Source organism: Mytilus trossulus, chromosome 10 (genome assembly GCF_036588685.1).
Source record: "Mytilus trossulus isolate FHL-02 chromosome 10, PNRI_Mtr1.1.1.hap1, whole genome shotgun sequence".
NCBI classification, from domain to species: Eukaryota; Metazoa; Mollusca; class Bivalvia; order Mytilida; family Mytilidae; genus Mytilus; species Mytilus trossulus.
The window spans coordinates 73,465,014-73,487,748 of NC_086382.1; the positions used below are offsets into that span (position 1 = coordinate 73,465,014).

Below are 22,735 nucleotides of genomic sequence, written 5' to 3' on the forward strand. Positions count from 1 at the left end.
AATAATCAGAATCATAAAAGAATATTTTAATATTTATCTTTATTTTTGCTGGATAACCCCTGCTGTAATCAAAAGTAAATCATCCAAAAAATCGTGCATTGTTAAAACTGAATCTTGCCTTATCTTATAGCTGTCTTTTATTTTTCATTGTTACATTTAAATCTTAAATTTGACCCACATGTCCTTCAAGAATCAAAGTGCAGATTCATATAGATAAATTAATAAGGAGATAAATGGTGTATGATTTCTCTACTTGAAACAGCTCCAAAATGATTTTAAGACTAAAACTTGCTGCTCAAAGTATGAGTCTGCAATATCAATATTTTTCATATGGGCTGATCTCTGAATTCATAAAAAGGCTGTTGGCATCCTTAGATTTGAATTGGTTATGTATCAAGTCTGCTACTTAAAATTATAGCATATTTATTAAGAGATCGAGCAGTATACACCAGTCAGGGGCATTACTTAAACAAGTAACAATTAAAATTACCTATACAAGTAATGTTGAAAACGAGGCTAATTTAAATATAACTTTTATAAGTTATTTTTCTAAATATTATTTGTATAGGTGTCCAAGAATATAGATTTTACTAGCTTTAGATATTTTTAACAGTTATCTGGTTATTTTTCCCTTGATATACAAAAACTAATTCTTCAGAAACACTAATTAACTTTCCGACGCACTTATCTTTCATACCTACGCTTCTGGGTCAAAGATTGGTCTCTTGGGACTATTAAATTATCATTTTCCTCTAAAATCTTGAAGGTAGACTGATATAAATAGATAGATACTTGTGAATTAATTAAGACCTGAAGTTATTTATAATTTGTAACCTAAATCAATAACATATGTGCCTTAGATAAGTGTAATTGCTATTTTTTTCAAAAATGTTTAAAATAACTTATTCAAGTAATATTTTTGTCATTATTTTCAAAGTAACCCTTTATCTCTATACTCCTCACAAATCTGATAAATTCTTTATTTTATTATATAATATGTTGTTTAAAATCATGAAAAGTACATTTAGTCTATGTATCTATTGAAACTTAAAATAACTCTATAAAGTAATTTTATTATTTTTAAAATAAAAAAATACTTATATAAGTAATTTAAAAAAAGAACTTGTTTAAGTAACGCCCCTGACTGTACACTGTATATGTATTATTGTAAACATTTTGTATATACCCAACTTTCAATAAATGTTATAATTTTTAATTCATATCAATATATTTATGAAACCTTTCTTTTGTCTCTTACCAGAAGAATACAATAAGACTTGATGTTCTAACAGTAATGTTTTTGTCTCTTACCAGAAGAATACAATAAGACTTGATGTTCTAACAGTAATGTTTTTGTCTCTTACCAGAAGAATACAATAAGACTTGGTGTTCTAACAGTAATGTGTTTGTCTCTTACCAGAAGAATACAATAAGACTTGGTGTTCTAACAGTAATGTGTTTGTCTCTTACCAGAAGAATACAATAAGACTTGATGTTCTAACAGTAATGTTTTTGTCTCTTACCAGAAGAATACAATAAGACTTGATGTTCTAACAGTAATGTGTTTGTCTCTTACCAGAAGAATACAATAAGACTTGGTGTTCTAACAGTAATGTTTTTGTCTCTTACCAGAAGAATACAATAAGACTTGATGTTCTAACAGTAATGTTTTTGTCTCTTACCAGAAGAATACAATAAGACTTGGTGTTCTAACAGTAATGTTTTTGTCTCTTACCAGAAGAATACAATAAGACTTGGTGTTCTAACAGTAATGTTTTTGTCTCTTACCAGAAGAATACAATAAGACTTGGTGTTCTAACAGTAATGTTTTTGTCTCTTACCAGAAGAATACAATAAGACTTGATGTTCTAACAGTAATGTTTTTGTCTCTTACCAGAAGAATACAATAAGACTTGGTGTTCTAACAGTAATGTTTTTGTCTCTTACCAGAAGAATACAATAAGACTTGGTGTTCTAACAGTAATGTTTTTATCTCTTACCAGAAGAATACAATAAGACTTGGTGTTCTAACAGTAATGTTTTTGTCTCTTACCAGAAGAATACAATAAGACTTGGTGTTCTAACAGTAATGTTTTTGTCTCTTACCAGAAGAATACAATAAGACTTGGTGTTCTAACAGTAATGTTTTTGTCTCTTACCAGAAGAATACAATAAGACTTGGTGTTCTAACAGTAATGTTTTTGTCTCTTACCAGAAGAATACAATAAGACTTGGTGTTCTAACAGTAATGTTTTTGTCTCTTACCAGAAGAATACAATAAGACTTGGTGTTCTAACAGTAATGTTTTTATCTCTTACCAGAAGAATACAATAAGACTTGGTGTTCTAACAGTAATGTTTTTATCTCTTACCAGAAGAATACAATAAGACTTGGTGTTCTAACAGTAATGTTGTAAACAGCTGGACGATATCTCTTATGTCAAGGTAATCAAATAACTGGGACAGACAGAAGTCAAACAATGGCAGCTCACTTACACCTGAAATATACATTACAGAGTTATTAAAATATTCTTGTTGTTTAGCTTAATCTTACATGAATTCAATAGTAAAAGTATTGTTCATTTACTTGCTTATCATACAACCCAAATATTGACAGAAAAAAGTAGAAGCATAAGTGATAGAGAAGTTATATAATACCAAGAGAAGTAAATGAATGATACATATTTGAGTATAGATTTATCTTCTCATATCTTACTTATACAGTAGACCCTAAGAAACATGAGTAATACTTGAACTTCTTTTGCATTTCAACAAGATGTAATAATCATAGAATATCTAATCCAGTAATTAGAAAATTGAAAAAAAAAATTCAACCAGTCACTGAACAACAAATTATTTCCCTATAAACACATGTTACTTTAATTTCTTATGATTTTCTAATTAAGTTATTGAGTTCACATGTAAATTAAGAAGATATTGCATGAAAATGTATCATTTCTAAACCATCTTCCTTCAATTTGATTCAACTTTGTTGACAACAACATCTTGACAATACCTAATATGACATCAAGGGGACTAAAATTATGGGATTTATTTCAAATGGGAGCTAGTTACATGTACTTGTTTTGTTTGAATGGGAAATTTATATTACAATAATCATATAAATACTTAATACATAATAATTATGACTTCTTGGAAGGCTATTTCAAATTTTGGCTTTGACGCCTTCCTGCGTCGATGTAAGGCGTCAAAGAATGTCATAATTATTTGGACTAAACTATATCATGTATGTAAAACATTAAAATAAATGTAGCAAGATATGTTTTAAGCTTCAGAAGAATTAAAGTTTTTCTGGGTTTTTTTTTATGTGCGTGCAAAATTGTATCTAAATAAACCTGATCAATAGGTTTAATTCAGAGAACTATAATTTATCAAAAAAGAAAACTTATGAGAGGCATTGCTGCAATGAAAAACCAACACCATTCCTAATATGAGTGTCAAGGGTTCATAGATGTTCTAAACATACCTTTGAGCATATCATTTTCTACCAGGGTTTTATAAGGGCTTACATTCAACAATTACAGTAATTGTCTTTACATCTGAATCTATTTTCCCTATATTCCACTCTGTACTTATTTTAGCGCGAATTAATGTGGAACATATTTATATAACTAATAAAATATATGTAATATGCACTAAAATTTTGTATCATGAAAAACTATCATGACTATGTAAGACACATCTAGTGTTTCTAATCTCTGCAGTAAAATTGAGTAAAGACAGAATACATCTATCTGATATAAGGAAGTTTGGAAATAGCTATATAGCATGTATAGTAATCATGGTAAATAAAGTCATAAACCTACTGCACAGAGATTGGATATATCTTACTTATTGTGTATTTTTTTTATATTCATGGGTAATTTTTTTTTTTTAAAGACAGGACAAAAAAGAAGTATAAGTATGTTGAGAACATTAATATTAATGTGTCAGATAATGAATTGTACTTTTGACCAGTTTTGAAAATGGTAAAAAAAAATTGGACGTAAAAAAATGCTGTCAGAAAAATGATAAAAAACTTATAACATTTGATTAACTAGCATTAATCTGATTAATTTTCCCCCCACTAAATTAAGTATCCTTATTTCTATATCTTTTGACAAAGCTTGCAACAACATCCAAAGCACAAACACCCAAGTGTACAAACAAACCTTTAACTTCTCGCCAGTCCACTGTAAACATGCAATGAAATATCTCAATATAAAATCTACTTAAATTAATACAGCAAAGTTTATAATTGTAATTCATAATGAATATATATATGTACATGCTAGTCTATAGCTTTTGTGAGATTTTAATATTTAGTCAGCCACAGGTAAGGCTATGCTCTGGTATGTCATCATCTAGTAATGTTCACATATCTTTGTATCCTCTGTGACTTGATAAGTGTAACAGATACATTAACAGTGATATTGTTGGCTTTTTTCAAAACTACCTCTACCCTTTTTTATTGGGAAAATATGCGTTATTTTCATCAAATTGGGAAAATTATATCAAAGCATGAATTTGACTGGAACTTCAATTTGCAGACCCCCTTTCAAGCGGTAAATCCTCATTTGAAATAAGGCCTCTTAATGTCAATGATGATACATAAATAGACCCTTAAAATCTGTACATATAATGTAAATGTTAAAATGATTGTTTTTTTGTTTGTATTCATGCACAATTACTACTGAGACTGCATTGTTTGGGAAAAAGTTGTCTTTTTGGGAATAATTTTTAGCTATTTTATTTTCAAATTGGACTTCTTCTCCAGGGAAAAGCCTTTATGAATATTCTCCAGTAATTTAAGGCAAACAATCTCACTGATGTAATAAGAAGTGTAAATGTGTGGACATGATATTTTTGTAGCTGCATTAATATTTATGAAATGTCGTCCAAAGCAGGGTATTTAAAATACAGCCTTTATTGTAATATTTCAATACATTAAAGATGTTGCATATTTATCCTTCTTAATAAAACATGAAAAATAAAAAAATAACTGAACATAACACATATATTTATTCTTGATATAAATCTTTCCATTCATAAATTTTAGATTAACATGCAAACCATGCACTTTTCCTAGAAATGAACAATGTTATGTATTTATACAACTTATGTACATTATACATTGAAAAAGATGATATAAAACAATTGAAGGGCCCAACTTAATTTAATTCTAAGGAACATATATATACATGAATTATTTTTTTTGTGTGGACATGTACTTGAAAGAAAAGTACATTGTACATCCGTTTTTGTCATGTTATATCATAATTTTTTTTTATCCATGTAATGTAAAAATTACATTATTTTTGTTTGTATTTTATTCATATACTTACTTGGACGCTGACAAAATATTGGTGACTTAATACCATAAAACTTCATACTGCGCCCTGGAGGAGGTAATGGTACTTCATATAAAACATTGTAAATATACGATTCTAATGATAACTCTATTTCTGTTGGATTTAATACAGCACTATGTAACTGTTGTAAAAACTGCTGAGTCGGCTGAACAAATGGTTGCTGAGTAATTAAACAAAAACATTTTGTCACATACAGTCTATCCTTGTTGGATTTGTAAATTTTCAAATCGTCAATTGTCCTTTTCTTTGTAGTACCAGGACTAAATCTAAGATTCCCTCCTACTTGTTCAATATGTAGAGTGTCTGACACATCAGTTTCAACCTCTGCTAGGAACATGTGTTGTAATGTCTGCATGGCAGCCAAGATTTTGTCATCTGTAACTTCCTCGTAATAAATAAATGCAGACCCATATGTTCTGGTTCCATCTTCCCTAGTAATGATAAACGAATGAAAGTCTGGCTGTCTGTCAGCTTTCTGTATACAAAAGGATAAACCTCTTGGGAAACTGAGCTAAAAATTAAACAGACAAAAAATAAACTATATTGAACATGTTGAAGAAACTTAATTACTTAAAATGAAACAAATGTTAATTAAAAGAATTTATTAAAGAAATCTTCACAAATTTCCTCAAGTCATTTTACATTTTTATGTGTAATAGTGTGTGATATCTTTATGTGTAACAGTGTGTGATATCTTTAATATGCAGATATTTGCTGAGACACACTGTTTATATGACTTAGTTACATGTATTTTATTTACTGGATTATATTACCATTTTACAGACAAGTTCGTCACCAACATGTATCTATTCTTTCAAATTATATTTTGAATAAACATTATAAAAATTATAATCATACTAAATAACTATTGATGAATCTTTCCCTTTTAATTTACAAGTATGAGTAAAAAGATTGTTATTACATTCAAAGACGACATGTACAAATGCATCATGGCTTAGAATTTCAATTATTGCCCTTCAAAATATTTAAAACTAATTTAAATTTTCATTATGAACATAGACTCATAGTTTTAAAGATTTTATTTCCAAAGTAACATAATTCCAAGTCAATATGATGTTTTATTTAGTTGAATACCAGAACACATTACCAAATAACTAATTTCAGATGGTAAAGTTACTATATATATATTGGATTTATGCTGTCTCTTTATAGAGATTATAAAACACCAGCTTGGCAGTTTGTTAAGTAAATATTAGGATCACAGGACTGAAGTTTAATTTAACACTGGTTTCAGCTAAACCTCTTAGCAATGTAAACTACTTTTCTTCAGAGCGATAATTTTCAAAACAATTATCTACAACATGTACAAGTAGTATTGCAAACTGTATGATTTAATTTTGTGTCATGAACAGCAATGTTTAATTGTATATATCATTACCATCCCAACAGCTACTTTGTCGAATGCATTCCATGGCACTGATTCAGGATAATGATCCAATACCTTGGACTTATAAGGACGATCTAAAGGAGGACACTGCAAATGTTCACCTAAAAATATATTAAAAAAATCATTTTAAATTCCTTCCTTCATACATGTATATGTCTATATCAAAACAAACCTTGAATGTAGTATTCCTTCCTACATATATGTCAAGTATTTCACTCAATAAGTGTAAAATATGACAGTTGTCATTTCCTGGCCTGTATATCAGAGGTTTAGGCAAATGACAGTCAGGGGTACTACTTGTACAAATATTTCTTCATTTGGATTTGTACTGATTGAAAATTTAGTCTTAGATGCATGATTTTTTTTTATTAGTCATGAACTAGTTGTCAGTAACTGTGAGTACTCTCTGATCAGTACTAATCGTCTTTTTGTTGTTGGGAAATATATACAAGTACGTGGCCATGTTCACTCTGTGCTATTGTTAGATGTATTTCTATTTGTATCCATCTGATGAATTAACCCTTTTGCAACTGTTTTTTTTTAGTAATAGTTTGTTCTTATGTTGTACTGTTATACCACTGTCCCAGGTTAGGGGGAGGGTTGGAATCCCGCTTACATGTTTAACCCAGCAACATTCTTTATGTATGCAGCCTCTAATTCAGCGATTGTCTTTTGTTGATATGTTACATATTTGTTTTTTCTTTCGTTTTTTTGTGCATAAATAAGGCTGTTTAATAGTTTTCTCGTTTGAATTGTTATACATTTGACATTTTATTTCCTTTTAAAGCTGACTATGTGGTATTGGCTTTGATCAGTGGCCGTACAGTGACCTATAGTTGTAAATTTCTGTGTTATTTGGACTCTTGTGAATAGTTGTCATTGACAATCAGGGTTTCCGCTGGCGGTCGCCATTTTCGCAATTTGCGAAAAAATAATAATTGTGGCGATTAAAATTCGTCATTGGCGAAAGAATTTGGCGAAAGAAATATATATAACGATTTATTTTCAGCCATCTTGTTTATTTACTTTTTTCGGGTTTCTCTGACTTTCAATGACTTTTCCGATCAGACAATACTCGGAATTCACCTTGAACTCGTTAAGATTTTGACAGAAAATCAATAATCAGCTGATTGCATTCAAAGCTGTCGACATCAAAGGACGAATTAATAAAGGTGTTGATTGTATGATGTGACAAAATTATATGATTAAATGGCTTCTGTCACATGTCACAAAAGGGATTTATTGACCACTTTGCAACGCACATGTTTGAAGCAAAATTTTTACGCTTCCTCTCCTTCTTTTAATGATAGTGCAGAAAGGTCTCTGATTTAAAACTTTATCATTTAACTTTCATGTAGATCATTGATTTTAGTGGGTACTTCAAAGTCGTTTCAGTTACACACGTGTTTCAAAGCATATAGTTTTACTTATGAATTTATGTACGATGGTCTAGAAAAGAAAACTGTTGTTATGAAGAAATCTATTTAAAAGGTTGGCATGAGAGTAACCCTTCCATGTAATGACTACACCTTACTCGAGGGATCAATTCCAAGTGATAAGATGCATCGTTTTGTTGAAAAAACACTTCTTATTTAGGGGGGGGGGGGGGGGGCTGGAAAAAAGGAAAATTTTAAATGAAAAATATATTTGTGTTACTTGGCGAAAAAAATAATAAAGTGGCGAAAAATATATTGTTTTGGCGAAAGAGGTGGCGAAAAAAATAATTGACCCAGGGGAAACCCTGTTGACAATCATATACCACATCTTCTTTTTTATATACATAAAGAAGGTTCAAGTTTCATAAATTTAACACATTTAAAGTACTAATAATTTAACATAACCATAGACACTATTATTATATATTGAATAGACCTATCCAGATGAAGGACCCTCCACCCCACCCCCACTCCAAAATTTGTGGGGAAAATCTAGTTGAATATAAAGGGAATCGCTGAAGCATGACTGAAGCAGGCCCAATCTTATTGTAGACAGTGGGCCCCCTCCAACTAATTAAATTTTTGCATCCCCCACTGTATTTTTACACTTGACCATGTTGACATTAATTAGTTCCTTACTCAACCTTGCATTCCGGCATTTATTATTGTAACATTTTATTTTTTTAAATGTTTAATGTACCGATATAACTGTAGCCAATGTGTTTGATTTGCTCTTGTGTGTAACAAATCTTATAATTACTGAAAAAGTTTACATTAGGAATTTCGATACCAATAAGTAGTCAAAACATTTACTAAAATTAATCATCGGTACAAGGAAATCATTTATAAATATGAATCAACATGCAGACATTATAAATGGTCAGGTATTTCACATCCAATATTTTATGGTAATATCATTTACAAAGCGCAGAAATGTCAGCATTCACCAAAATAGGGAAACCAAACCTTTAAACTGACTTATTCCGCAAGGATATAGCTACAATACCTATGACAGGTCATGGAGGATTGCATATTTTGGAATTACTATTGGTTCACTCATATGGTCTTTGCATTTGAAAAAAAACACCTTTTCTTTCTGAAACCAGTTGTTGGCTTGATACATATACAAGTTATGTTTTTTTCTTGTATAACTTATGACAGTATGATACTTAATATGCATGCTTAAGGTCTGATGCTGGTACATTTATGTAAGTTATTATATATCTACTAACAGGCCTTTGTTAATTTATGTATCATTGTTAATTTTTCAGTTTCTTTTATTCTCTTTCCTGACATTAGACTTCTAATCGACTGAGTTTTACTGTGCATATGCTATGTGTTTCTTATTCTACATTGGCCATGTTGGCTAGAGGTATAGAATTTATAGGGGAAGGGTTGAGGTCTCACAAAACTTATTCAACCCTGCCACATTGTGGTGCCTGTTTTAAGTCTGGATCTTCTGGCCTTTGTTTGTATTGTATTTTTTTATAATTTGAGTTCATGTAAAATGTATCATTGTTCATGTTGTTTACTCGTATGTTTAGGAGTTTAGTGTGTTGTCCATTTTCACTGACTGAACTAGTACACAATTTTTATAAAAGGGACCAACTGAGGGCCACCTCTGGGTGTTGTGTTTTCTCACTGTGTTATTAACACCCATTGGTGGACTTCGGTTGTTGTCTGCTCTTTGCCTTAGGCCAGGTTGTTGTCTGTAGATGGTTGTCTGAGGGGGGATAGGACCTTTATCGGGACTCCAGGATCGGGTGTTTTTAAGCTCAGGATTTCCAGATTGACCCTTTCGGGATACGGTAATTCTTTTTTCAAATTTCGTGTTTTTAAGCCCGGGATTTCGGGATCAGGACCCCTCCTAGCCCATTTCCTTTCTCAATTTCAGTGAATGCCTATATCACACTATAACTGTAACAAGGGACAACAGTGGGGAACTTAGACTCATTCAGTTTTACTTATTGCGTTTTTCTTATTTCCCAAAGAAAGTGTTTATAAAAAGTAGACAAAATTATCTAACCAGACAGTTGATCTGGTTCCAAGCCAGACTTCACATCCAAGCCACATACGACGAAATAGTCCGCAAATCGGGTTGACTGAGACTGAAATGTCATTGCTTGGCATTATTTCCCCCTGATCTCTGTTAAGTAATCGTCATATAATAAATATATTGTCATATTGCGATGGGTAAAGTTTTGGACAATGAATCGAATGATCTGTGTTGTTGATCTGACCACTTCCTGTGTAAATCTACTTCCGGTAGGTGTCAAATTATCTCCCTTGAGGTAAACAAAGTGTAAGTGGGCCTAAAACCGTTTGTTATATCTTATATTCTATGGTTAATTTGGCTATTCTTAAATATGCACACCAAACTATCTTAAAATTTATGCCTTATTTGCATGTTTATTTGGGTTGTCATTGTGCATCATGCTTTAGAAAATTAGTTTTTTTTTTTTATCAGCCCTTTCCTTTATAGTCCAAATAATAGACCACTTTCGAGTTCATCCGTCACCTGAAAAAACTCGTCAATTACACGCGCCTTGATCACCGTCATTTGTGCGTTTAGGGGCGTCGTCACTTCCTTCCAATGTTGAGCGAGTGGTTGGAAAACTATAATTCTATATTGTACGAATTATTCGGCAAATTGAATTGTCAAAATTGACAATCAACACTGCTGTCATTAGGGAATTGTCAGTAAGTACCTACAGAGCAACCATTATTTCTAGTTTATCCTGCACAAAGACGATCACTAAGACGCTTGATGAACGTAAATAGTGCAGGGATACAGGCGAGCCCCTCTATCTGGTAAATGACGTCATAAAGGCGTACATAATTGACGAGTTTTTGCCGGTGACGGATGAACTCGAAAGTGGTCTATTATGACAATTTGAATTGGGGGTCTCATTGGGGGGTTACAATTCTCAAATTTTTGTCATTTTCCGAGTCCCGCAAGTCCTCATTTCCAGTTTTCACGCCACAAGAATTTGACTTTCACGTGTCACGCTTACAAAAAATCAGTACCACGTCACACTTAGACCCCAATGAGACTATGACCATAATTATTAATTTCATAAGGACATCAAGTTTGAGTATGTAATTAACCAACCAAAACACAATCAACACAATTTATTGTCCCTAAGGTAAACTGACCACATACCTAAAACATTCTAGTTTATCTACGTATGAAGTCAAACAGTGTTCTTAGACAACAATTCTGTATTTCGGTAATTCAGTCAGATATTAATTATGCCATAACTGCCACAAGTATATATAGGCTATCCATCAAACCTTCATTATTTATATTTAACTTAATAATTACATTAGATGTATGTTTCATTATAATACATTATTCTGTTCAATTGGCTAACTGCACATCACATGCTATTCCTGAAACAATTGCATTAGACAATGAAATTTATCATTTATGATGACCCGAAGTCCCACAATAAAAACAGGTGAATTAAATGAAAACTTGATAAAAATTGTGTTTTCATGATCTTAGCTAAAAAAATGTAATTCTAAGTATTAAATGCTTCTTTTTGTAGGGTCATACAAAATGTACTTTGGTCAACACTTTTACACCCCAATAAATTTAAAAAAAGCAGCATTCAATTCCTAAATATAAAACAGTGACTGAAGATATGAAAAGTGATGTTGTTTAGGGCTGGAATGGAATCTCCCTGGAAGTACAGCAGCTGATATGTAGAATTGTGGAATGCCCTGGTTGGTGCAAGTTTTGTTAATCTAAAATCGATTTTACATATATCCCTATTGGTCAATAAATTTTTCCCAAATTAAGTTAAGAGGGGGGGGGGGGGGGGGGGGGGTCAGTGAAAAAACTATGTGAACTAAGTTTTTTACCCTTCATTGAACTTTTGATGTTGTCCTTTAGGATATCACTCTTGAAATTGATCTATATTATAAAAACAAACAAACATGGAAATCAGTGACAATAATATATGTTACAGGCAATTTCTAAATTTAGGCATTTTGTAAAATGATGAAACTGAAATTTTTAGGCATTTTCTAAAATGCCTGCATGATTTAGGCATTTTACAAATTGACTAATTTTTTCAGGCATTTTGTAAAATGCCTAAAAATATCATAAGGCATTTTACAAAATGCCTAAAAGACTAAAACTAAATGGAATGTACTCAAAATTTAACATTTTGACATTCCGTCGGCGGCGGCGTCCACAAATATTCACTCTGTGGTTAAAGTTTTTGAAATTTTAATAACTTTCTTAAACTATACTGGATTACTTCCAAACATGGACAGAAGCTTGTTTATGATCACAAGATAGTATTCAGAATTGAATTTTGTAAAAATAAAATTCAATTTTTTCCGTATTTTACTTATAAATGGACTTAGTTTTTCTGCAGGGAAACATTACATTCACTCTGTAGTTTTTTAAATTTTAATAACTTTCTTGAACTATCCTGGGTTTGTACCAAACATGGACAGAAGCTTGTTTATGATCAAAAGATAATATGCAGAAGTAAATTTTGTAAAAAAATAAATCTGTTTTTTCCGTATTTTACTTTTAAATGGACTTAGATTTTCTGCCAAAAAACAACACATTTACTCTGTGGTTAAATTTAAAAAAAAAATAGTAACTTTCTTATACTACTTTTAATTTGTACCAAACTTAGATAGAAGCTTGTTTATGATCAAAAGTTAGTATTTAGAAGAAAATTTTGTTTATATTTTGTACCTGTGTATCTGTATTTTACTTATAAATGGACTTAGTTTTTCTTCCAGTTAACATTACATACTGTCTGCAGTTAAAGATTTTAAACATTTATTAGATTCATAAACTATCCTGGATTTTTACCAAACTTGGACAGAAGCTTCTTACAATGTAAAGATAGTATCAAGAAGAATATTTTTATTTTTTTTGTTGAGCCTGTGATTTCAGCAAAAGTAGGCGAGACACTGGGTTCTGCGGAACCCTTACAAATTTTTCTATCATTAAATATAGCATTCAATTTAAACAGTTACAGTTTTATCATTGTAATTAAATCATTTACATTAACACTGAATATGACAATTATTTTTGCTTCATGTAATGATTGGATGACAGCAACTGTTGCACATTTTTTCTGTCTTTTTGCAAAGACAACATTTAGTGTTACAGCTAGTCTTACCACTAGCACTACGGCCACATTTTGTGTAACCCTGACCTTCGCACAAAGAAACTTTACTGACAGCTTTACTGAAGGATATTTCATTATCATAATTTACGGATTGAATAGCAATAAAGTTACTGTCAGACCGTACAAACTGATTCCTGATGTAAAGTCCACGTAGTATTCGAACTTTAATTCCCAGTTGATAACCATGCTCTTCCTTTCCGGTAACAACATCCTTAAGGTTACACAGGTCTCCTTTCTCTCCATCTACATGGGGAATTGTTACTAATACATTCACTCCAATATCTACCTCTGTCAAAACTCTTTCCAAATATGGCAAATATTTCATGCATATTCAATAGGCCTATGAGTCAACTTAATGGTAACATAAGTCGTTGACCAAGTGTTGTTACTTTGTAGCTGATCCATTATCCCAGATGACCGCCAGCAAGGGACTTAGTTTAACATAGGACCCTATGGGAAATGCATACAAATGACTTATTTTAGAGAACCACTGAATGGAATGAAACCAAACATGGCATGAATGTTCCTTATGAGGTGCTGACCAGGTGTTGTTACTTTGTAGCTGATCCATTATCCAACTGCGGATGGCCGCCAGCTGGGGACTTAGTTTAACATAGGACCCTATGGGAAATGCATACAAATGACTTATTTTAGAGAACCACGGAATGAAGTGAAACCAAACATGGCATGAATGTTCCTTATGAGGTGCTGACCAAGTGTTGTTACTTTGTAGCCGATACATCATCTAAGATGGCCGCCAGCAGGGGACTTAGTTTAACATAGGACCCAAGGGAAATGCATACAAATGACTTCTTTTAGAGAACCACTGAATGGAATAAAACCAAACATGGCATGAATGTTTCTTATGAGGTGCTGACCATTCCAAGTGTTGTTACTGTGTATTCAATCCGTCATCCAAGATGGCCGCCAGTGGGGGACTTTTGAATGAAATTAAACATACCCTGAATGTTCCTTTCCTTATGAGGTTGTGTTGTCACTTTTAGCCAAATTTTATGTTTTTTTTATATGATTTTAAAAACCCAAGTAGAATCAGGTGAGCGATACAGGCTCTTGAGAGCATCTAGTTAAAGAATAATCTTAAATTTATTTAACTCAACCCTTTTTGTAGCTTTACAATATAGTTTTTATCAGCTATTTCATGTATTTAAAAATTACATAATTTGCCTGAAACAGACCAGGCAATTTGTAAAATTTTCATTAAAAATTTCAGGCATTTTACAATATGACTAGGTTTTTTTAGGCATTTTATAAAATGCCTGTCAACTTAAGGCATTTTTAGAAAAACCTAAACCAGATGCTCTGCAGGGCGCAGCTTTATACGACCGCAGAGGTTGAACCCTGAACAGTTGGGGCAAGTATGGACACAACATTCAAGCTGGATTCAGCTCTAAATTTGGATTGTGATTAAATAGTTGACACAGCATAGGTTTCTGACACAGAATGAATGTGGTCTAATGAATTTAAAAAAATTTGTTTGCCTTTGAGCAATTCACTATGCTGTTGAATATTAATCCTCTCAAAAAAATGTTTGAAGAAATTTTCTTTTAAATTATGAAATCTGAAATGAAAAAAATTGACCCCCCCCCCCCCCCCCCCCCCCCCAATTTTATTTTCACATCCCCCTTTCCCTTATTTCAAAACTGTTCTTAATTCAAATTTCTAATGAAGTTTGCAACAATAACTACTCATTTAAATACATCATAAAATATTAAAATGTAAAAAAAGTGCTTGTTATCACTGACAATGACTGAATGGTAAAGATTGTTTTAATTTATCAGTTGGTAGTAAAAGTGAATATACATTGTATATTGTATAAAACAATGATTTAAGTTGATTCAACTACTATTCTGGACAAAGAAAGATAACTCCAATTGAAATCCAATTGGAATTTCTTGCTATTGCACAATATTGTGCAATTAGATATTTCTTGCTATTGTGCAATACTGTGCAATTGAAAATATTTGCTATTGCACAATACTGTGCAATTGAAGATTTCTCGCTATTGCACAATACTGTGCAATTAAAGATTTCTTGCTATTGCTGAATTTATAACTGTGCAATTGAAAATTCTTGCTATTGCACAATACTTAATATAATAATTTTGGATCCTGATTTGGACCAACTTGAAAACTGGGCCCATAATCAGAAATCTAAGTACATGTTTAGATTCAGCATATCAAAGAGGCCCAAGAATTCAATTTTTGTTAAAATCAAACTTAGTTTAATTTTGGACCCTTTGGACTTTAATGTAGACCAATTTTAAAATGGGACCAAAAATTAAGAATCTACATACACAGTTAGATTTGGCATATCAAAGAACCCCAATTATTCAATTTTTGATGAAATCAAACAAAGTTTAATTTTGGACCCCAATTTGGATCAACTCGAAAACTGGGCCAATTTCCAAAAATCTAAGTACATTTTTAGATTCAGCATATCAAAGAACCTGAAGGATTCAATTTTTGTTAAAATCAAACTAAGTTTAATTTTGGACCCTTTGGACCTTAATGTAGACCAATTTGAAAACTGGACCAAAAATTAAGAATCTACATACATAGTTAGATTCGGCATATCAAAGAACCCCAATTTTTCAATTTTTGATGAAATCAAACAGTTTTATTTTGGACCCTTTGGGCCCTTTATTCCTAAACTGTTGGGACAAAAACTCCCAAAATCAATACCAACCTTCCTTTTATGGTCATAAACCTTATGTTTAAATTTCATAGATTTCTATTGATAAATACTAAAGTTGTGGTGCGAAAACCAAGAAAAATGCTTATTTGGGTCCCTTATTGGCCCCTAATTCCTAAACTGTTAGGACCTAAACTCCGAAAATCAATACCAACCTTCCTTTTTCTGGTCATAAACATTGTGTTTAAATTTCATTGATTTCTATTTACTTAAACTAAAGTTATTGTGCGAAAACCAAGAATAATGCTTATTTGGGCCCTTTTTTGGCCCCTAATTCCTAAACTGTTGGAACCAAAACTCCCAAAATCAATCCCAACCTTTCTTTTGTGGTCATTAACCTTGTGTCAACATTTCATAGATTTCTATTAACTTAAACTAAAGTTATAGTGCGAAAACTAAGAAAATGCTTATTTGGGCCCTTTTTGGCCCCTAATTCCTAAAATGTTGGGACCAAAACTCCCAAAATCAATTCCAACCTTCCTTTTGTGGTCATAAACTTTGTGTTAAAATTTCATAGATTTCTATTAACTTTTACTAAAGTTAGAGTGCGAAAACTTAAAGTATTCGACGACAACGACGACGACGACGCAGACGACGACGCCAACGTGATAGCAATATACGACAATTTTTTTTTCAAATTTTGCTGTTGTATAAAAATCAGTCATTTTACAAAATGCCTAAATTTAGAAAATGCCAGTAACATATATAAATATACTTATTACATTTTATATTCTTTTATATTGATAAAACTTACATTTTAGTAAATAAAAAAATAAGAAGAATCTAATTGTACTACAAAGTTTTATTATAATTCAAGTTTTGTCATTAATATTTATAAAAACTATACAGTCTTAACTGGAAAAATAAGATGCAATGTGTTTGTTTTTATGCCCCACCTATGATAGTAGAGTGGCATTATGTTTTCTGGTGTGGCTCTGTTCGATCGTCTGTGCGTCTGTTCGTTCAGGTTAAAGTTTTTGGTCAAGGGAGTTTTTGATGAAGCTGAAGTCCAAACAACTTGAAACTTAGTACACTTGTTGCTTATGATATAATCTTTCTAATTTTAAAGCCAAATTAGACTTTTGACTTCAATTTCACGGTCCACTGAACATAGAAAATGAAAGTGGGAGTTTCAGGTTAAAGTTTTTGGTCAAGGTAGTTTGGGATGAAATGGAAGTCCAATCAACTTGAAACTTACTACATATGTTCTCTATAGAACAATCTTTCTTATTTTAATGCCAAATTAGATTATTACCCAATTTCACGGTCCATGGAACTTGAAAAGGAAGGTGCGAGTGGGGCATTCGTGTACTTTGGATACATTCTTGTTAAGTCATAAGTCAAGTTCTCTTCAATTTTCTAGGAAAAATGGAAAACTAAGTTGCATATTTTTAACTCAACTCTTTTATTTAATAGAATGTAGTGAATTTACATCTTATTTTATGAATAGATATGTTTGTAGAATACAGCATGTTGACTACTGTAACAAGAGCTGCATCTAGAATCAACATAATCCCAGTAGCTATTAAGTACCTACTGACAGCAAGTACAACTTCAAGGCTTTTAGTGGCTGGATCACAGGTATCTTTATACTTATTTAATTGTACTGTGTATACATTTTTTTAAATATTTTAAACAAGTCTTAATGAAGCGATAGATGTGTAAACTTTTTCTTTTTAGTCAATTCTATTTTTCTTTTATCAACAATGAGTCATTTCTTTGCAAGAAGTTGCAAATGTTGAACAGATTTTGAATTCCTATCATCCTTGTAAATAATCCTTTTGCCAGTTACAGTTATTACACACTGTTTAAACAAATTACTTCCCTTTGTCAATCGTAGACTGGTTCTATATCGGACAAAAGCATGATAAAATGATGAATTGAAAGTGATGTATCTGCGGTTTAACTAATTTTTCATGAATTTCTGATATCAAAGTATTAAGCTAAACAACAAATTAATGTTATTAAAAGATTTTTAAACCTTACAGATTACTCACATTAAGCTCGGGTAAATTTACTCTTTCTGCTAGCTCTTCATTGTAAATAAAAAAAATTAATGCCCCTCATAAGGGAGACAACTAAAACAGGGATCTCTAATTACAGGGTCAATTACGGGAATTGGCAAATAGCCTATTGATTTACTGTAGACACAGACAGACACATATTTTTTTCTTCAGTTTAGAAATTGTTAAATATTCTGTAAAGGCGTATAAGCATAGTTAGATAGTTTTTATTATTAAAATGTTATCTAATTTTGTATTTATTTCCAATTTTTATCTGAATATCAAAGTTCTATTTTTCACTTGTTTTAAATGTAGCTAAATCAGCTTAAGTGCACAGCATAAAATATCCCTTAAAAATTTTAGTGGTTCAAATTCCGAAAAAAAAATCACAAGCAATTTAAAGTCATGAAAGTGAAAAAAAATGTATTTTATAATCTGTCAGGCAATTTATGACAGATTTAGTTAGTTGATTTTGAGATGGAGAATAGCTATAAAAACACTACCGTTTGAATTTAGTATTTTCAATTGCATATAGTCATTTAGATTTATAAAGTGATGCATCACATCCTTTCTTTTCAATTGATAATAATATTTATTCTTATTAACCAAAAGGTAAAAAGGTACAGAGATATACAAACTTAAAGCAATGAAAACAAACTTATTTATACATGTGATAATATCTTCTCCACAAACATACATACACACAGGCATACACCAACTATTGTTAAATACCCACATACACATATATCAGTATGTATAAAATATACAAAATGGGGGTTATGTTATTGCCTAGAGAACATTATGTTACTATTTTCAGAATGTGTGTACTAGTCCTGTCAGTTGTACTGATGAAGTGAAAAAGGCTCAGACTGCCACTAAATCAAGGGAACCTACAATCTTCAGTAAAATCATCGACAAATCTATTCCTGCTGACATTATTTATGAAGATAATGAGGTATACTTTAAAAAAAAATATTGCTACTGGTGTATATCATTGAAGTGTGTATCATTTGGATTTGAATTTTAAGAATGAAAGGTATAAAAAATGGATTTTAAAAAATCTTGATAAATTATGTGGGTACATACATTTTTTAAATCATAGAGACTGCATCCTTACTTCACAGATGAAAAAAAACAAACAATAAAAACCTAGACAAGGTAGAGCTTAGCACTTGTGCATTTTTTTTTTAATTGTGAATGGGAAGTAACTCATGATTTTTTTTATTTTTAATTTGAAAATGGGAGATAACTTTTGAAAATTATAATTTTTAATTTGAAAATAAGGATGACTCTATGAATCTTAGTCATAATTTATTATTAATGGAACATGTATCAGTCTGGATTTTGATACAAGTGTTCTATGTCATTACAGTGTTTAGCTTTCAGAGATGTCAGTCCACAAGCACCTGTCCATTTCTTAGTGATTCCAAGGAAACCATTGACTGGTATAGATGATGCTGTAGACACAGATGAGAAGGTATCAAATAAGATCAATTACCCACTTAAGAATTACATTTCAAAGCTAACAAATAAATCTCACAAGTAAGAGGAAACCAGAATTCATCCATACATAAAATACAAACTTTATGGCAATCAAGGGAGACAACTGTTGATAAAATTCATCTCACTTTTTATAGACAGGTGTACAGTAATTGCTGTAGAAATATAAATATAATTGTTGTGTTTTGATAAGTGATCAAGTACTTTAGATTAGTTTGTTAATTGGTACTTACAAATGATATTAAATGAATTTTACAGCTTTTAGGCCACTTACTTTTGGTAGCAAAGAAAGTTGCAGAACAAGAAAAATTGGAGAAAGGATATAGAATAGGTATAATATCACAAATATTTCTGTGTTTTATCAATTTCTTAAGCAAAGAACATCAAAATGATGAAATTCCTAATGTGTGTATTAAATTTTGAACATTAAATTTTGAACAATATATACATATAGGATGAGGTGGTATGAGTGCAGATGAGACAACTCTCCATCCAAGTAACAATTTATACAAGTAAATCATTACAGGTCAAGTTACAACCTTCATCACAGAGCCTTGGCTCACACCAAACAGCAAACTATAAAGGGCCCCACAATTTGCTAGTGTAAACCGATTCAAACTGGAAAAACAACTGTCTCATCTATATAAAAACGAGAAACACACAAGCAGACGACAACCTCTGAACATCATATTCTTGATGGAGTTGGGTTAATCTTATCTACCTTGATTTTGTTATATAAGTCATATTGATGGATTAATTTAAAAAAGTTCAAACAAATTTGACATTATATATGACATCTGAACTAAAGATTAGCAGGGTGATACATGTGCGAGAAATTAATCATTTGTGTTTAAAAGCAAAACTAAGAGACAATAAAAAAATAATTGTAAGGTTTCCACTTTCTTTTGATTGTAAGAAGCTTCTGTCCAAGTTTGGTAAAAATCAAGGATAGTTTATGAATCTAATAAATGTTGAGGGTGAATGTAAAGTTGCCAAGCAGAAAAAACAATTTATAATTGACAATGAGGGTCGGTTGAAGACAAAACTTTACGACAAAAGAGATGATTTCAGCTTTCCAATTGTGAACTTTCCATTTCTAAGTAGCAACATTCCAGCAGCACCTGCATACGGGGTATATATCTCCCAATTGATACGATATTCCCGTGCTTGCATTTCCTATCATGATTTTCTTGATAGAGGGTTACTGCTCACAAGGAAGCTATTAAACCAAGAGTTCCAAATGGTGAAGTTGAAATCATCCCTTCGTAAATTTTACGGACGCCATCACGAGTTGGTTGACCGTTATGGAATAACCGTTTCACAAATGATATCTGATATGTTCCTTACGTCGTAACTACAATCCCCTTCCCTTTCATGAATTTGACCTACTGAATTAGACTATTTACCGGATTTGTAATCACATAAGCAACACGACGGGTGCCGCATGTGGAGCAGGATCTGCTTACCCTTCCGGAGCACCTGAGATCACCCCTAGTTTTTGGTGGGGTTCGTGTTGTTTATTCTTTAGTTTTCTATGTTGTGTCATGTGTCCTATTGTTTTTCTGTTTGTCTTTTTCATTTTTAGCCATGGCGTTGTCAGTTTGTTTTAGATTTACGAGTTTGACTGTCCCTTAGGTATCTTTCGTCCCTCTTTTATAAGTAAAAAAAAGAAAAAAAGCTAGCATTCTTAATATTATATAGATTTGAGTTTATTTATTTATTTTTTTCAGTAATAAACAATGGACCAGATGGCTCTCAATCAGTTTACCATCTTCATTTACATATAATGGGAGGGAGACAAATGGAATGGCCACCAGGATAAAGTATCAACTGATTGACTTTTATATATATCATTGTGGTGCTAAATATTTAACACTAAAAGTGCTTGTGCTTTTTATATTACATTTACAACAATGTCTAAATACATGAATTTAAACAGATAAAGTGATACTTTAAATTGATACAGGCTGTTTTTTGTTGTTTTTAGCTTTTTAATGAGGAGCATCTAAGCATTAGAAAAAAAAAGTGATAAATATGTTGGTGTGTGTTATTGTTAAGAAGGAAGTTGTAAACATTTTAAGATCTGAGTCTCTGAGTCTTTGGAGCATACTGAATCTGCTTGCACTCAAACAGGTTAAATTTATACCTTTCAGCACTTGTACATCAAATATATAATTTCTGACAAAAGCACTTTTACTTCATTTTTAACTTCTTAAAAAGGTGTGCTTAGTGGAAAAGCAACAACTTCTTTTTTACAAGTCTTTGGTTTTGATTTTTCTGGGATTGAATACACCACATCTCACACTAAAGGAAAGAGACCAACAAAATGGTTGCCAATGAGTTATCTTTTGTTTGTGTAATTGAGGCTACATATAAAAAAAATTCTTAAGGGTTCCTCGGAACCCAGTGTCTCGCCTACTTTTGCTGTAACTCCCAGGCTCAACAAAAATGAGGAAAACAATCAATACAAATATTCCCCTTGATACTATCTTTTGATTGTAAGAAGCTTCTGTCCAAGTTTGGTAAAAATTTCAGGATAGTTGATGAATTGAATAAATGTTTTAAAAACTTTAACTGCAGACTGTATGTAATGTTAACTGGAAGAAAAACTAAGTCCATTTATAAGTAAAATACAGATACACAGGTACAAAATATTAACAAAATTTCCTTTCTAGATACTAGCTTTTGATCATAAACAAGCTTCTGTCAAAGTTTGGTACAAATTTAAAATAGTATAAGAAAGTTAAATTTAAAAAAAATTAACCAGAGTGAATGTGTAACGTTCCCTGGCAGAAAAACTAAGTCTATTTAAAAGTATAATACGGAAAAAATGGATTTATTTTTTTACAAAATTTATTTTGTTATTATAAACAAGCTTCTGTCCAAGTTTGGTACAAACCCAGGATACTTAAAGAAAGTTATTAAAATTTTAAAAACTTTAACCACAGAGTGAATGTAATGTTTCCCAGCAGAAAAACTAAGTCCATTTATAAGTAAAAAACAGAAAAAATGGAATTTTATTTTTGCAAACTTTACTTCTGGATACTATCTTATGATTATAAACAATCTTCTGTCCAAGTTTGGTAGAAATCCAGTATAGTTTAAGAAAGTTATTTAAATATTAAAAACTTTAACCAGAGTGA

At 31.4% G+C, this 22,735-nt stretch overlaps 2 protein-coding genes across 4 annotated transcripts in view; one reads left to right on the forward strand and one right to left on the reverse strand.

Annotated features, from left to right (window-relative positions):
• The window catches only part of LOC134688525 (DENN domain-containing protein 5B-like), a 35,066-nt gene extending 24,581 nt beyond the window's left edge, over window positions 1-10,485 (reverse strand). For all 3 annotated transcript variants that reach the window (XM_063549308.1, XM_063549309.1, XM_063549307.1), the window contains exons 1-4: window positions 10,242-10,485; window positions 6,771-6,880; window positions 5,345-5,882; window positions 2,372-2,497 (exon numbers count right to left, since the gene is read on the reverse strand). In XM_063549308.1, coding sequence (XP_063405378.1) covers window positions 2,372-2,497; window positions 5,345-5,882; window positions 6,771-6,880; window positions 10,242-10,335 — 868 coding nt within the window. In that variant the 5' untranslated portion in view covers window positions 10,336-10,485. The remainder of the gene's footprint in view (window positions 1-2,371; window positions 2,498-5,344; window positions 5,883-6,770; window positions 6,881-10,241) is intronic.
• On the forward strand, window positions 10,470-21,553 carry LOC134688527 (uncharacterized HIT-like protein Synpcc7942_1390). The gene is made up of 6 exons (XM_063549311.1): window positions 10,470-10,517; window positions 17,552-17,670; window positions 18,910-19,047; window positions 19,465-19,569; window positions 19,851-19,923; window positions 21,323-21,553. Exons 2-6 carry the CDS (start codon window positions 17,560-17,562, stop codon window positions 21,412-21,414), a joined length of 519 nt encoding a protein of 172 aa, XP_063405381.1. The 5' UTR covers window positions 10,470-10,517; window positions 17,552-17,559; the 3' UTR covers window positions 21,415-21,553.
• Window positions 21,554-22,735: the final 1,182 nt, after the last annotated feature.

Bases quoted from the DNA above. Each gene is read 5' to 3' on its own strand.
- LOC134688527 (XM_063549311.1), top strand. From the start codon at position 17,560: ATGTTGACTACTGTAACAAGAGCTGCATCTAGAATCAACATAATCCCA. The intron at 19,048-19,464 runs GTATACTTTAAA...ATGTCATTACAG, and splicing joins TTATTTATGAAGATAATGAG to TGTTTAGCTTTCAGAGATGT. The intron at 19,570-19,850 runs GTATCAAATAAG...TGAATTTTACAG, and splicing joins CTGTAGACACAGATGAGAAG to CTTTTAGGCCACTTACTTTT.